Source organism: Bradysia coprophila (genome assembly GCF_014529535.1).
Source record: "Bradysia coprophila strain Holo2 chromosome X unlocalized genomic scaffold, BU_Bcop_v1 contig_12, whole genome shotgun sequence".
NCBI lineage: Eukaryota > Metazoa > Arthropoda > Insecta > Diptera > Sciaridae > Bradysia > Bradysia coprophila.
This window is the reverse complement of record NW_023503293.1, coordinates 5,162,196-5,179,934: the sequence shown is the minus strand read 5'-3', so window position 1 is coordinate 5,179,934 and position 17,739 is coordinate 5,162,196. Positions and strand designations below refer to the sequence as shown.

The following is a 17,739-nucleotide window of genomic DNA, read 5'->3' as shown; positions in this document are numbered from 1 at the left end:
TGTTTTCCATCAGTATCAACGTGCTTTTAAGTAGGTCATTAACATATATGAATAATACGAACGTTGTGTTTAAATTAGCCGACTTAGTGACCAACTGAAGCTGTTATAACACATAAATAATGAGACGCAAAACATTTGCGTACACTTGACCGATTGGCTCTACGCATATATATCGAGCGTGGACCATCTCTTCTCTATATGTTTTCGTTTCTAAATATAAATTTTCTTGTGGAAATATTTTATGATTTTCAGTTGCAGTGGAAATTATATTTATTTTTGTAAAACGGTTTAATGAACCTTCAACCGAGTCAGCAGCATCGTAATGGCAATGGATGGTCTATTCGAATGGTATACAAAGACACTAAGTGAAATAAGTGTGGGGCGAGTTATGCTGGTTAAGGTGAAACGTTCGTCATTTTAAACCACGTAATGCAAACTGAATTCAGTGAAATGAATGAAATCCTTTATACGTTGGAAAATAGACTCGAGCAAAGGAAAATTTAATTAGTTGGTCCTCTACTTCACTACAGTTCAAACTTAATTTTACATTGTTAGAGAGACCTACGTAAAATGCTGTTTGTCTGATGTTGTGGAAGCTGTTTTATTGTACACAATATGGAAGGGATATTGACTTTTTTGTGTTGGCTGGTTAACAATATTCGTAAGAGATTTTGCCGTTTGTTTGGTTTTCTTTTCTTTGAGTAGATTTCGCAGAATTAATCTGAAAACTATGTAGAAATCATGGGTAAAATTTGAAGTAGAAATCGAACCATCTACAACATAACATTGGACATTATATCGTCCATGTTCGTTACTCCTGCTGGTTACTTTTCGCATTTCACTCATTCTCATTTCGATATTACATCACTATTTCGGTTAAACTGTGACTCAAGTTAGCCGTTTGTGGATGGTTGTGGTTCTCTCTGTTTGAAATATACATCGAAGTAAAATGGTATAAGACGATTAAATGGGAAATAATCTGTCATCAAACTTGAATCCCTTTTTATCGAATTCTTTATGGATTCGGTTCAGCAATAACTTCTGTAAGTTTATTGATATTAGTTTCTTGTTTGAAAGAGCCATTTCTAAATAGAAATTGTCTCAAGATAGATGAGAAGTTTCTGTAATTTCAGTTTGTTTTTTGGCTCACACTTATACAAAATACATTATTGCGTGGTGTAGAAGGTGTGAAAAACAACAGAAAAACGGAATGTAAACTGGAGGCAGGCGGATATTCAGTTGTTGGATTTAAAAATGTATATCATTTGCAGACGACAAGAGTACATCACTTAGCGTGAAAGTAACACTAGTAGTCACAGAGTACTCACAAAATTCTCAAACACCATTAATTTGCCCATTTTCTCACCTGAACATTTACAGACATTTTTCCTTTTGTTTCTCGTAGAGGTGGAACACCATTTTCATGAGTCGGTAACCTATTTTGAAATCCAAAGAAATTGCGTTTAATTTAGGCAATGTTGGAAGCAATTTTTACCATACTTTTTCTCCGCTGTAAGTACAGCCATCGGCACCATCTAATTTTATTGTTATTCGAAGTAACTCCGTAATTTCCGACCAAACGACTGGCGAAGATCAGAACTCTAAAATTAGGTAGTGTAGGTTTAAAATAAATTGTGGCTGAACGATTTTCTCCTATCGTCTCACGTACCTGTGCTTGCTTTCATAGTAGCATGGTCTCTTAAATTTAATCAGCCGTTACTCCACCCATATTCTTCCTAATTTGACGCATAATTAAACGCCTGATTTCAACTAATCCAATAGTTAACAAAAATCTGTAGACATGATATTTGAATTAATTAGTTCGGCTTATCGTCATGAGTCATTTGCGCAAACTCTTTATCGAATCGTTAGTTTGTTTAACAATATTACTCATTGCCAGTGTAAATGTCTGTGTTATTTATCGAAGTCATAAAATTTTATATTATAATCCGCTGCCCAACCACAAATCACTTAGAAAATTGTTCACATGAAAACTATAAATAAAACTAAAAATGGTAGAAATATTACCAATCATATTGGAATTAATGGTGAACTTGTTGTGCAACACTGTAAATAATCCAATGAATTTTACCTATTTTGCCTACAAATAATTTCGTATTCTCTCTGTCGCTATGATTTTATTATAAATATTATAAATATCGGTTAACTACCACACGAAATTCTCTGATTTACATTTCTATATTAAGAAACATATTTCTATAAATAAAACACTGCGCTTCGGTAAACATTGCGGATAGTAATATATGGATGACCTTGAAATTTAAAGTTAATAAAAATGTTTACTTAATGCCTCTCATATGCAAATGGAATATTTTTCGTTAAACAAATCGAGACGTTGCTATCTTTTGCGTTTCTGAGTTTTTTTTTTTTTTGTTCTTCTTTTAATTAGAAACAAAAATACAAAAGCTCGAATTTCAGACTGTGAATAAGTGAAATCGAATAATCAATAGATTCGGGTGTTTTTCGTTCTCATTTATTTGTTTTTCTAATTATAATTCTCTTTAAAGATCTTATATTAATATACCGGATGGTCAAACAGAGCATTTTGTACGAATATATGCTAATTTCGATAGCTGCAAGCTACGTTCTTCCGATTGAACGTAGTAATAATTAGAAATCTAATTGAAATTGGAATTTCGAAATGGTTTACGAAATGTATTAATTGGCAATTTTCACTTATCGAATATTAAGCAGATAAATAAACAGACGAAAAATAGGTTTTGCTGAGTCATTTGATAAAAAGAATTATGTTTTTCCTAACTAGTAGGATCGCTAGTAGATATCGCCTCCGGCTCGTGCTGGAAACCCCTCATTCGCAAAAACTGTCTTTTAGCATTCACTAGGAGAACAAATAACTATTACACTTCAATATCAGAGAAAAAGTTTTTCGTATTTATTTTTGAGAGAATGAATCTATTGAATCCGAACAGAAAAATGAAGCTGATACACAGGCGGAGAAAAATAAGAAGATACAATTACTATCCGATTCTTTGTATTCATACCATTATGTATGTACGAAATGTATGTAACTTGGATATCACATGTGGAATGTAACATCAATTGGATCGTAATGCGACATCTTTCTACCACTGTACCGATATACCACTGTATTTAAGATAACACTCGGTTCCACTGTATAAAGTATAACCATTACTACAACAACGATTTCTTCGAGAGTCATGATCTGTGGCGAATTATCCCTGCCCAGACTAAAAAATCTCCAAATTTTCAAAAAAATATATTTTTTTAAACTTAAAAGCTTAAAACTATGATAAAGCCTTTTAATGCGTTCCATGGATTTAGTCAGTATTCTTCTTCACCGCCCATTACTACCATAAAGACACGAAACTGATGATAATCTGGCATCAAAGTATTTGATTTTGAACTGACATTGAACACCGAATTTCAGGTGGTGAAATTACATGAAATTTTTTATTAATTTATCAGCTGCACAAGTTGTTTTTTAATGTTTTTTTCAGTAAAACGGTGTTGTTGTTTATTTACGGTTGAAAATGTTGTGATATAATGCGGTAAACTTGTTTTTCGTTAGAAAATTTTTGGCGTCCATTTGTTTGTTTACAAAATTTAATTTAGATCAACCGTCCAGCTTGTTATGTGTAAAAATTTATGGAATATTTTTTTGCATCAAATTTTTTAATCTATTTTCGGCATGACGTTAAGAGCAGATAAATCGTATGTTCGAATGCACAATAGATTTTCGAACAGAAGAAAGTTCTTTTTCATGGAATTCGGAAAAAGACGTTCTATGATTGTCATTTCGAATCTCAACGATTGACTGTCGTTCTCTTAAATTCAACTTCATTTTCTGAATTCAGAAATTAGGATTTTTTTAAAGAATTCGATATCTGAAAATAAGGTCCTAATGGTGTCTGTTTTTCCAAGAACTTTCCACTGTAAAGGAAATTTCTTAAGCGTCTCTTGTAATAGTAATGTATGTACAAAGGTTTTTTTGTAAGCCTATGTCTGATAAGTACTTATATTTGATATCGTGCAGACAGCATTCACTTCTTTTGACCTACGGTTTTTTTTTAATAGATTGATGCCAAACCTTCTGCTACATAATAGAGTCAGAGTACAACGTCGTTATAACCAGTCTGCTAAAATAAAGACATGTACAACAGTCAACATACCTACTGAAACGGTTTGAATAAATCATCAGATTCAACATTTACATTCAACATTTCTATTATCTCTTTAAATATTACTTAAGTTGGATTGTGTTAGCTACTATGGACACAATTCAAAGTGATCATCTTTTCAGTCGATTTTATGACCGAATAATACAAATAGTTAAGACATCCGTATATATTCGTATATGAAAGTGTGTTTCAATGGTATTGTTGGCCCTGTTGAATATTGAGCGTTATGAATGTACTGTCTGGTATAAGCTGTGTTGTTTTTATCAACATTTTGGTGAACGTTAGAATGGAAATTGTGTAAACAATATTTAGAGGAAGAACCAAAATTAATCAAATCGTCTGAGTCGGACAAATTGGATTCTGAAAATCTCAAATCATAGAAAAGTTAGGATTTTTATTTATTTATCAACATGGCTAAAGTGTTGCCTACATTCGGGCACAAAATTATTATTATTTTTGATGAGAATTTTAAGCTCGCATCCTTTTTGGAAAAAGTACGACCAACATTTGGTGTTAAAATGTGTTAGCTTCCCGTAAAAAATTCAAATGTTTGTGGACCGAGAAAACTCAAAATTTGTGTCAATTTTCATGAAATATTGAGTTTTCTCGGACTGAGGTGACACCACCACAAACATTTCAATTTTTTACTGGAAGCTAACACATTTTAACATTAAACTATTGTCGTACTCTTTGCAAGCCCGAAATCATCATCAAAATAATAATAAAACAAGGCATCAGAACAGTCGGAGCGTTTGCTGCGACTTAGCCCTGTACAACCCGTAATCCTATTTCGTCCGCAACCATAATACGTCCGTAGCCCTAATAAGCCCGGAACCCTAATACGTCTACAACCCTCTAATGCGTCTGTTACCAAAATGCAAGTCAAGTTGGGCATTGTCAAATTTACTGAAACTGTTCATTTTTAAAATTGCGCATAGCGCAATTACGAAAGCCCGTACGAAGTACCTTTCAAATAAAACCAACAATTTACGACATTATTTTAGAAACCCAAAATTTTTTGCCAACTTTCCATTGGGTATTCAATTACCTCTCAAATGAAACAAAAACTAGCAAAATCGGATGAGATTTACTCGATTTATGTGCAAAAAACACTTAGGGCCGAGTAACGACCTTTGAGCCCTCCCAACAAGCCCACGTTGCATCTTACCCAAAAACAATGTTCAGCAACTTTGTTCTACTCGTCAATACCTTTCATTTAATATATCACAAGCAGCTATTGCGTGCGTATTTCGGTAGATATCGTCGAAAGACTGAAAAAGACCTATAGGGCCCTAGCTCTGGAGGGGCCGACCCTACCATGCCCATTTTCAAACTTGACCTTACTTTTGTCGATACCAATCGAAAAAAAAAGAAAAAAAGGTTGTGATTTACTCAAGCTAGAGGGGTCACGGACGGACGGACGGACGGACATTTTTTTTATTGCGGATTCGTCATCTATGAACATAACCGAATGCTTTGCCCTTACTGTCTGCTTCCAATTCGACGTGTTACAAACGGCATATTAATCTTATAAGCCCCCAGTACTTCGTACGGGGCTAAAAATTGCCCGAATGTAGGCAACAAGTTAGCATGTGTAGATTCCTCTTAACTTGCTATCCTACAAATTGGAGTCAAACTCAATTTTACATTTACAAAATGTTAGTAGCATGTGTCACAAATGCAGTGACGAAAGTGTGATGTCTTCGCTTCCACTACGTTCACTGCACTACAGGGTATTTTTATAAAATCTCTGCTATTACAACAAACCGTTTGCTATAATATACAAACTGCGGCATTAAAAAAAATGATGTCTAATTTTAATATCGTAATAATCGCTGTCAACATTAACGTTAAATCAAAATATATGTAAAAATCGGCTTTGTCAAGCAATTTAAAATGATTCACTTTATAGTTTCCTACATTGCCCATGTGGTGCTATAATAATATTTGTAAAAATTGTAGTGATATTAGTGCAAAACTTTACGGCAGAGAAGGGCGAACACAACACAGCACATATGAACAACATTTCATTTTATTTTATATTTTTTTTTGTTGATTGAACGTACTGGTCGTTGGTTGTAGGATTTTGAATTTTATGTGTGCCTTTTTCTAGACATTTTTTTTTCTCAGTGTACGTGAACCGTTTTAAGTGAATGCATCGGTTGTCGTTTATGGCGCGTGTGGAATAGCAATTTATAATTTCTTTGTTTTTAATAAAATTATCAGCGTTCGTCGATTTTAAAAGCCAAACGGCACATACTCAAAGACTTCATTTTGTGGATATAATTGTGTGTTGTGCATTGTTTTTGATAGAATTGAATTAATCGCCGATATTGTTTTAAAGAGGCAACATCATTAACCTGTACGAAGCTTAAGTAATGAGTTACTCCAACTATTTTCTTTAACTTAATTTCAAGCAATGCGTGAATTAGCACTAAAGTTAAAAGGAAAATTCTAGTTACATATCAACAACAACAACAGCAATAACAACAAAAAAATGCTGAAAGAGTTTTGTTGATGTTGATGAAAACAAAAACAAATGTGTGTGCGTTGAACACAATTGTTTTTTTTTTGCTTCATTTCTTTCTGGTTCACAGATATTGTAGAGCATGACACCATTTATTATATTGTTCAGTATACATGATAACCTTGAAGTGATTATGGCTTACTTTCGACTGATAGCAGCGGAATGGATATAATTTGTGTTCAATAACATTAGCGTCAATCGTTTTCTTTAACTTTTTTTTTGCTGCTAACTGTTCGTTCATTAATCCGACGACAACGTAATGATTTATAGCGACTTGAATTTTTAACTTTCCATTCGGTCAGCCTGCTAGTCGATACAATGAAGATTAACCTTTCACAGACGGCTACTACATACGTTATCGACCAGAGCCTATTTTTAGGAATTTAATTCCGAAAAATTCCATAAAATTGGTTTAAAATCTCAAAGATTAAAAACAAAAATTTAGAAATTTTTATGGAATTAAACTCCTAAAAATAGGCCCTGATCGACAGTCACAACCATAAAAAAACAGCCATGAACTATAATGGCAAAAAGTTTGTTAAAGCCAATGATTGTGTGTGAATCTTTTGAAAAAACTTCGATCAGAGGAAGTTAGCCGTATCAGAGATATGATTTCCGTCTGTGAAAGGTTAAAGGCGATTTTTTTTTCCTTAAAAATATTTTCTTTTGTCTCAACTAAAGTAGCTGTATAGTGATTATTTCGATTATTTTGCTGTTATCACAGTGTCCATGTGCCTTGTGTAAACAGTATGACAATATGCATAAAACTGAGATAAGAGCATTTAGTTTACACTATACGATTAGTCGACAAAAGATGATAATAGAGTCCAATCGTTCGATGTTCAACATTCTCTGCTACACTGGTTTTCTGATAAGGTTGAAACTTTAGGGTTCAAGGGCAAGTTGAAATAATTATCACGGCTTTTTCGGTTAAGGCATCAATGTTTTCAATACGGCACGGGCTAGAGTGTTCTTGTTGTCATAATTTATACATGAGAAAAAGTAGCGTCGAGCAGAGATATGTTCATTCCCCGTCCATTGCACAAGGAAAGATTCTAGAAATGTCAGAGTCAGTCGTATGTACTCTCTCATAAATTTTAAACAATAAACTGATACCGAAAAAGTCATCCAGTCATCCGTCAGTTAATAAATTCCGTTGCATTCAATCTACAAAGGTAGATGTTATTCTCCTCCGTGGTCGAATTGGCTGGGTATTGATTCGGTTAGGATTCGCTACAGAAATTATTGAGTTTCGAATAGATGTCACAAATAAGATTCACGCAGTTACATGACATAGTGTGTACAAACAATAGTTTAATAGTTTGGTCCAAAGAACTTCAAATAGTTTTCGTGGCGCTATTTGAAGCGACAGTGAATTGTCTCTACCATTAATGAGAATAGCTCACTATAACATTACATTCAATCCGCCCCAAGGGGCGAATAGCACATACAATAATAATCTTGCCCCGGGCGTTAGTCAGTATCGAAAGTTAAAAATGGCAAAAAAATGTGAATCCATTTTTGTAAGAAGCTTTTCCGGATTCGACTCAATTTTAAAGAGCTTTCCCGTAACAATATGAATGGAATGTTCTCACGTTTATATATTGCCATTATAATACCCAAAGTGTTTCAGCCAACAATGGAATATTTTCGTTTATTTCAACATTCCGAATACAATTTTTTTTTTGCCAGGAGATATATCACCTCACCACACATCCTTTTCGTTCATTTTCAATTTCAAATAAAACATTGAACCCAAGAAAAGCTAACTTTCCACTCGAGGTTCATATAAAACGCGACCTCTTGTTTAATGCAAAGTTTTAATTAACTCGTTTTGTTGATGTTACAGTTTCCTCTCTCGCACAACAGCTCACGAACAGAAAATGAAATATGAAATGTTACACCTTTATTGCGTGTACCTGTCCAATCAACCTCTAGACTACTCGTACACCGTAAGCCGTCCTAAAAAGTTATATACATATCGTCCCAGTTACAGGCTATGTCTGAGTGGATGCTTCATTTCTCAACCTGAATATAGTTCTAAATAAGTTCGTCCGACTATTTTATTACAGTGACAACAGTGTTTCATTAACTATAAATTTACTGAGCGAAATTTCGTTGGTTGCCTTTTATTGTTGACGGTAGCAAAGCGGCTACACCTCTCTCTCACCCATACCTCTTAATTGTACATTAACATTTAAACGAAATATTTTATCGGATTTGTGTTAAATGTTCGCCAGGTTTCTGAACTTGAACGGAATGAACAGCATATAGGTTTTTTTTTATGGCGTTTTCTCCATCCAATTCATGTCTTATCTCAATTGCAAGAGCCAAAATATAATGAGTTTTATTGAATATGGCACGAGACTATAATACATTTAATATAGCCGACGATCCACCTAAATGAAAATAAACTTCAATTGTCGCTATCGTTGATAAGCCGTAAATACATATATCTACATGTGAAACAAAAGAGGATTTTGTTAAAATGTACTGCTTTCAGTGCGGCAGCGGCATACATATACGTAGGATATAAAATATATGTTCGAATAAAGTGGCATGATAAGCAGCAATATAATTAAAATGTTTCTTAGATTACCTCATTTATTCGGAAATAAATTGAAAATGTTGTATGCTGTTGCTGAAAAAGTTCAATGATACGTTATCGCAGACATACTTTGTACTTCACAAATGATGTGACGCTGTTATAATTTGATGTGATAAAAATAAAATAACGAGAGCGACAAGTGTTGTAGTTGATGAAGTTGTTAAATTAATTTTTTTTTGTGTTGTTTTTTGTTGAGACATTTTCAGTGTCTCTACATTCACCTCGTTTACATATTCAATTTAAAAAAAATTCAACTGAACAACCTTTTACTTTAAAACCTACACACATTATTCCGTCCGACTGCTAATTGTTATTTATCCACCGCTATATTACAATCTAATAACGTGTGCTGGTGGAGCCAGTCATTCACCACAAACCATGCTGTAACCCCCAACAAAATTACCATTCACCTTTTACAAGATATCGTATATTATACACTACACATGCATTTTCGGGTGTCGTATACCAAATAAAGTGACGGCATCCGACGGAAATTTCGTAACATTAATGTTGGAAGACAATAGTGTGGTTGGTTGGTTTTATCGACAACAATATTCAGCATAATAAGCTAGCTTCTATGTCAATTTATTCATAACTTTTGGATAGAAAATAGCCCCGAGGTGTTTATGCATGGATTATCAGGTCTTTCTCCAGAAGTAATATGTCTTCAGGGTGGATGTTGCCTCTTTTTTAATTAAGAAACACATAACTTGCAGATAATAAAACAGTAAACCGACAGTAACATTCGATTGTGTAAATTGCTAGTTGCATTTGTGTAAACAATTTAAAATAAAATTTAAAAAAAAAACTTTTCTGTGATGCTATTGAAAGACAGTGACGATACGATTGTGATGCCAGCTAATTGTAGTGATAAAGTTTCGTCCAATTTAAACGGTGTATTGAGTCCGATCAATGGCAATCATGAGAATGACATCTTAAAGCATAACTTATGCTCAATGTCACCGTGTTCAAATTCATCGGAAACATTACCGCTTCCGACCGTGAATGATGCTAGTCCGGAAAACATTGTACCGTATAATGTAGCTGATCGACAGCGAATATTGAGACACACATCGCACGATACATGCTATGAGGATGATTTGTATATTCTTGAGCCAAAATCGGCGCCGCATGAGTAAGTGTATTTAACGATGTTGACATGAAAATATAAATTCGTTTAAAGAAAAAATTAAAAATAAATTAAGATGTCGGGTTTTGTATAAATATGCCTGCCGGTGTTGCTTACCTAGGCGAAAATATTTATAAATATTGCACTTGAAATGTTTCCAATAAATTTTCTCTTTTATTTTCATCATTTTTTTTTCCTTGCTTTGTTTTGCATGCACTCGATGGCATGCCGGTAAAAACATGGTATTTGGAAAATGAATTGATTATCAATTTACCGTGTTAAGCGATACTGTACGAAAGTTCCTCAGATATTGATCTTTAAACCAAAAGCGGAAGAAAATGCCAATCCATTTCTTCGGAAAAAGATCATCATATTAATGTCAAAGAAAGATCTTTAAAGGGAATTCTTCACTGTGACCACATTAACTCGCGCTGTAGAGTTCCACGAATATTATCGACTAAGACATTGTTCACATTCAATCATAAATCATCTGTGCATAGCAAACACATACACACCGCTGTTCTTACAATGTTATTACATTACATTACATTAGTGCATCTCGTGGGGTTCTGTTTCTATAGAAATATAAAATAACAGCGTCGACTGTTGTTCTTAATATTATTTTGTAAATTGCAACAAAAAATAGAGTGATTCCGATGAGGAAACGCTTTTAATGCGGTTGAAGATGAGTGGAAATGTTATACCATACGCTCATTTTCTTGGAATTTTCCGAATAACTCAACTCCGTAAGGATATTACATTATACCTATTATTGCGTGCAATAACAATCTGACAGCATAAAATACTATTAGATGCACAATTGTAGAATTTTTCGTCTATTCCGCGGATGCAGTGCCACCAGTCGAAATGGAAACAAAAACATAGCTAACGCCGACCCGTACGAAACACCTATTCGTATCAAAAGCCTTTAATGTGAAACTCTTTATTTCTCTTACTTCATTCTCTTCTCTACTGAAAAGCTATTCGCCCTTTAAAATCACTTACATTATCCACTCTTTGCCTTGTTATCTTATACAAATAAATTGCCGGAGGCTATATACCGCTATATTTACCTATATTTTCCTATGAATAAACATTTCACAGATGAATATAGCTATATATGCCTGTATATAGCTCAATATAGAATATAGATATATATATAGATGTCTACATATATGAAATGCCTGAAACACCCCACACACATAACCAATTACTTCTATGTTAACAGAAACTCTCTAAGTACCATTTTCTCAAGATACATCACTTTTAATAAAATCCAATATGGCCGCCGGCAGCCATTTTGTTAGGACACCGGAAGTACTACCGACGCTTTACATTTGTTAATACCTTTCAAACAAAAAAATTCATGAAATTCGGTCAAAATTTACTCGAGATATTGACAAAATACTCCACGTTCACTGTACGGCCGAGTAGCCAGATAAGAGCTCACTCCAAGAGACCTAGCTCACGCTAATCCAATCCAATTGTAAATATCTTTCATTTGATGTATTGTAAATATCTTTCATTTGATGTAAAACTGACAAGTGTAATGCTTAAATGTCGTCGAAAAACAGTTAGGCACTTATTGGGCCCCAGCTCCGGAAAGGTCGATCCAAAATCACCCATCTTCGAGCTTAGTCTGTCTTTTGACATTACCAAATAAGGAAAAAAAGAATTTTTAAAATCGGATGCGTTTTACTCAAGTTAGAGAACCCACAGACAGACGGACATTTTTTTTCACTGATTTGACATCTCTGGACAACCACAATAGGTTTCCCCTTACTCAGAGAGTCCAATTCGACGTGTTACAAACGTATGCGTAAACCTATATGACCCCAGTACTTCGTACGGGTATAAAAAGGAAGTTTTATGCTTGCTTTTCCAGATAATGTGAAAATCCCCTATTTTGACAGAGTTTATATTTGCAAAACATTAAGGAGGATGCAGCTAAACATCTGATTTCACTGCCACAGAAATTTTGGGTTGGATCTGGATGAAAATAATTTGTTTTCAGTTTCAATTCTCACTTGACTTGCGAGGGAAAAATCCACATTGTGTGCAAATAGTGGCCTATTTTAACGAGAAGGAGTAGTAGATTTCAACACAACCGATTCAATTCCTTCCCTACCGATTTACTAATTCATACACCGATACACTCTCCCACCGAATCCTCGGTACTCACTGTAAAATTCGTACCCGAACTAATTTCGGTATAAGTTTTGCGGCTCATCGTATATAATGTGAATCATTAGCAAATATGTCTTCGGGTTGAAAGTTTCAATTTAACACTGGCTAATACAATTTATAAACTATTTAATTCAGACTAATGTGAGTACATTAAAACTTTGCATTCGTTTGAATGTATCTTACTGAGTAATTGTTATTAAGGATCACACTAAATGAAACTTTTGGTAGGGACGGGTTTTTTTCTGGTATATGGTTGAGTGTACATATAACTATATATCATACGGTTTAACCCGAATAATCAACAAATTTAATTGGTATTAGTAGGTAAGATTTAACTCTAATAGCATTAAATCAGCATACAAATTAATGCGGTTTAAGTCATAATCCCATACATACGTGGAATGCCGTATGAAAACTAATCTTCGGGACCTTGTCGCACGATATCAGCCCGACCGGTTTAGCATACATATATTATACTGCCTTTTGATGCTATTACTTTTTACCTGTCATTTCAGATTGGTATGTAAATTGAAATTTTAATTTACATCTTATGAACGAAACATAAAAAATAATTGAAAGAGGCAATGCGAACACTGAACGTAATCGGAACACTCTGTGTGCGATGTGCCGGGTGGGGTGACTACAGTCAACCGTGTAAAACTTCATTTGTCATCAATCTGAATTTTACAATCCGGAAATTTTATTCATGGTGTAAATAAATTGTGCCAGCATCATCATCAACAAACTGTTGCGTTAAAAACGGGTCAGAGCTGAATTGCAGACATTTCGGTAACCGGATGGCTTCATTCATCGATTTCATTCTGGTGTTGTACACACTTTTACCAGCAGCAACTGGCCTTTTTTGGCCGTTTCGATAAAACATTTGATTTTTTTTTTGCTGTTGCGCACACAAATATGATAACTGAACGAACATAAAAGCAACAAACTTTTTATATTACTTTTGGGGATGAAATGGTTTTTATGTCAGATCCGAATGTTATTAACATCCTGGTTACATTATAACTCCTTTGCACTGACGCTTTTATTACACAACTTTGTGCTTTGTGGAAACAAATCGAAAAGTTTTTTTTTTATTCTTCAATTACCATATACAGTGCATATAAACCGTCAAGTCAATATTATCATTTCTCGGCAGTCTTGATGCATTAATAAATATGTAAGCAAATTATACGTAACCATGAAAAATGTTCTGTAATTTGTAAATGTGTTTTAATCAAATTTCTTTCGACAAAATCGTTTTGCTTGATGCGACATTCATTTATTTGTAATGCAATCCTTTGATGTACATAGCAATGAAAAACTTGTTAATAAAAAAACTACTTCTACGTCTGCATCAAACAATTTCATTTTAATGCTGTGTATTCCATGCAGTGAAGATGCTTTGTTCATATACATTTAATACATTAACATGCATTCAAATTTTCGCATCAATCTTATGAAAGTCTTTTCAAAGTCACCCGCTATTCACCATCTTACAGAAGCATGTCATGGTTATGGTTCTAGGATTTTGTTAACATCGCAGAATATTTAATTTCAAAGAGTATTTGAAATGCAATTACTTCAACATCTTCCGTTGTTCCAATTTAAAAAAATATATCCAAAATAGCATACGTTACAATCACAAAACACTTTAACATCGGTTTGTTTACCGATTCGATTTCTAACATTTTCATAGGCGTATATATCGGCGCTTTAAATACTTTCACGCGAAGTTAAATTTTCTCGAAATATTGAAGTTTTGATGTTGTATACATACCATGAATCCTCACCGTGCTCCACATGTTTATTTATAAAATCTGCGGTCAACTCGCCATCTCGAATTTAAATTACCCATTTTTTCTTCTTTCAAAAATGGGTTAAAAAACAAATAGGTTTCACAGTTCGTTTAACTTAAATAATCTGAAAAATTGAGGTCCAGAGGATGACAAATGTTTCCCTTACGTGCAACACTTCCATTAAATTTTCATTTCCTGGCTCTTGTAAGAAAAGTAAATTTTGATAGACGCGAGACGCCACATAACTTAGATTATGATTTCGAATGATATTCCATTTCATCACGCCTATGTATACACAAAAACTGTTACATGTCTCGAACCTAATTTCGATAAATGGTAATGGATAGCCATAATTTTCAAATTTTAAGTATAGCAATAATCGAACGGTGGAAAATGCAACAGCAAAACTTTCTACCACTAATGGTGTTAATATTGGAGGGCGTGAAAAGTTGTGGTTGTTCTCGGGAAAGTAATAAAAAAATTGTGCTTCGTGAAGTCATGCTTCAGTTATTTTTGTTATTTAATGGTACACTACACATAAAAGAAAATTTATTGTAGACTCGTTACAAAGAAATTAAAAGTTCACCTCAGCACGGACATTATTATTATGTGCATAAGGTGTACTGAAATAAGACTTACATTGTAAATGGAGTCAATAAAGTCATATTGTTGGATATTGGATTGATAGTTTTTCCTCGCACTAAAGTACGAGAAAAATGTTCTTCTTGCACTAGTGCATGAAAAATGTTGTGATTGCTAAAATATAATTTTACACAAAGCCACGGATTATTTTTCGGGAAAACGTTTTCCTATGTTTCCTAATTTCAGTTGTGGAAAAATTGAGGAAAAAAAGTCTTTCTAAAAGTACTCGAAATTGCAAGCAGCTTGACTAAAAACAATTCGCTCGGCTTCCTTTCGAGTTAACAATCTGACATCTAGTCTAATACCTTCGTACGACACTTGGTACTTAAATATTTCGATCCTACTAATGAAATTGTATAATTAATAATAATTGTGAAAGATTATCGTGTATAGGTCGCGGGTTCAAATCTCGTCAGGTACATGAAAATCGAACAAAAAATAATTCCGGATGGATTCTAATTTTAATTCCCAAAAAGAGTCGGTCGCGTACTATTCATCTCTGAAAGATATAAATCTGGACTGTGTTCACATTTCTATCTTTGAACACATGACATACGAAAACTATCCACTTCGTTGAGTGTATAACTTAATTACGTGTCCAAGCTTAAAAGCGTTGTTTACATTTTGATTGTAAGATACGTAATCGTTCAGCACAAGCCGTATGTTACACTCTTTTCTACATCGCATCGGTTCAAAAAGGCACTGACCAATACCCCACTTTCAAAAAATAAGACATGCGATGAACGATTTATCTTCATTTTCTTTTAACACTTCACCAGAATAATTTTATTTTCTCTGTCGAAATCTTTATTGCACCTTAATGTTACTGTCAGAAGCATGTGTAACACTCTTGATTGACTTTATGGCTCGTTTTCGTACATTATTTGTTACAACTGCACGGGCTACAATTTTTGGCACTGCAATGTGGAAAATAAGTTGCGAAGTGAAAATGAATAAATTTCGTTGTACAAATGTGACAACTGCATACACTCTTTTCGTATATTTATATTATGTTCGAGTGCTAGATGAGCCAATAAATATGTTAAGCTTCAAATGGTGAAGTAACAACATTGTTATGATGTTCGACATTTGCTGGATTATCGGAAAAAGTTCAATTTTAATGAAAGGAAAATTACAAACAAATGAAAAGGAAATGTACTCAAATCGGCAGGAGGACAATTTTACAATGAGTCTTAAATTTCAATGTTCAAATTCTTCTCCGAAGAAGGATGGACCACTTTGTCTATTCGATTGAACTATACAAAGTTACCCATTTTATGCACCGTGATATCAATAGTGCAACCACAACCATAGATGGAATAGTTGACCTATGACATCCTCTTAAAATACTATTGGATAAATCACTGTCAAATTAAATGCAAATCGACAATCACATGTTTGTGCAAGTAAAACGCAAAACTTCCATCGTCTGTTCATATGAGCAATACTTTGTCGAAGATTTCGATTCAATCTCATCGCTTTTAACTCTATTAAAGAGGCCAACCATATAATATGTAGGTGGAAAACCACATTTCCAAAGAATAACACGTTTTACTTACATGACAAACACATCCCATTGAACATGCAAAACGTTGAACAATGTAAGCACACAGCCCCACCGTCACAACGTAATACAAATTTTATCCTTTTCGTAGAGATGTGTATAGCAAAGATCTGGAATCGGCTTGTAAATAAACGGATGTGATATAAACTACGACTTTCGATTCGGAAGCGTAAATTAAAATCCGACGTAGATAAAACGAATGTCATGTTTATCGTTCAGTTTCAGGCGTGTCTCATTTTAAATGCCGAACAGTGAGCCATACACACATCAGAATGTATGTTGTATAATGTAATGCCGAAATGCTTTTTTAAATCGGAATGAAAACAGAACACGTTATTTATGAGTCGAAAATACAATTACAGTAAACATCCTTTAAGTGTATGTTATAATGTGTTACGCGATTCTAAATTATGATTCGCTTATGACCTTAATCTTGACATTCAAACGAATCTATTTTCATAACGCCAATTTATGATACTCATTTTAATATGATAGAAAGATGAGACATATTAAGCTTTTTCTCGACATTATGTGTGTGTTTAATGAATGACACACATTTTCCCTTCCATTTTCCCTTAGGAAAAACGCATAAAATTCACATGCTTCTGAATGTAATGTTTAGCAAACAAGTGCGAAGTAAAATATAGAAAACCACACTGTCATGCACAGGCAGACATTGCAGCTGATTCAGAAAAATTTATATTTTTCCACTAGAAGTCGTTTTTTGTCGAAGCTTTTGAACGCCGCTTTTATCCCTATGTATGACCCTCAATCGATAATTATTTGTTTACCAAGGAAAAAAATGAAATTGCAATAAGAGTGACGTTTGCTTCAGTTGGAATTTCCTATTTCTTCCCGAGGTAATCACATAATTTTATCTGATACATTTGTCGAAAACCGTACTTTTCATGTTTCAAACACTATACTTTTGACACCCTCAGCATCGGGCCTCGGTTTAAAAATGAAAGACCTCGTTTTCGTGTGTATAACTCTACTTTTCATATTCCTAGTTATATGTAAAATGCTGTTACGTAACTAGGGATAAAAAATGAAAAGTAGAATTTTCGTGTGAAACAAACGTAAACGAAACTGTGTTCATACATTG

General features: G+C 33.9%; 1 protein-coding gene across 10 annotated transcripts in view; it reads left to right on the top strand.

The window, feature by feature from the left end:
- Positions 1-17,739, top strand: part of LOC119067295 (cytosolic purine 5'-nucleotidase-like) — a 37,599-nt gene that overhangs the window by 11,326 nt on the left and 8,534 nt on the right. The window contains exons 1-3 of one of the 10 annotated variants that reach the window (XM_037170186.1): positions 6,216-6,556; positions 7,888-7,889; positions 10,033-10,451. The exons of 4 other annotated variants lie outside the window; for them this stretch is intronic. In XM_037170186.1, coding sequence (XP_037026081.1) covers positions 10,135-10,451 — 317 coding nt within the window. In that variant the 5' untranslated portion in view covers positions 6,216-6,556; positions 7,888-7,889; positions 10,033-10,134. Of the gene's footprint in view, positions 1-6,215; positions 6,557-7,887; positions 7,890-10,032; positions 10,452-17,739 lie in introns of those variants that run through there. 5 more of the 10 variants (XM_037170189.1, XM_037170187.1, XM_037170192.1 and 2 more) reach the window with 5 other exon arrangements.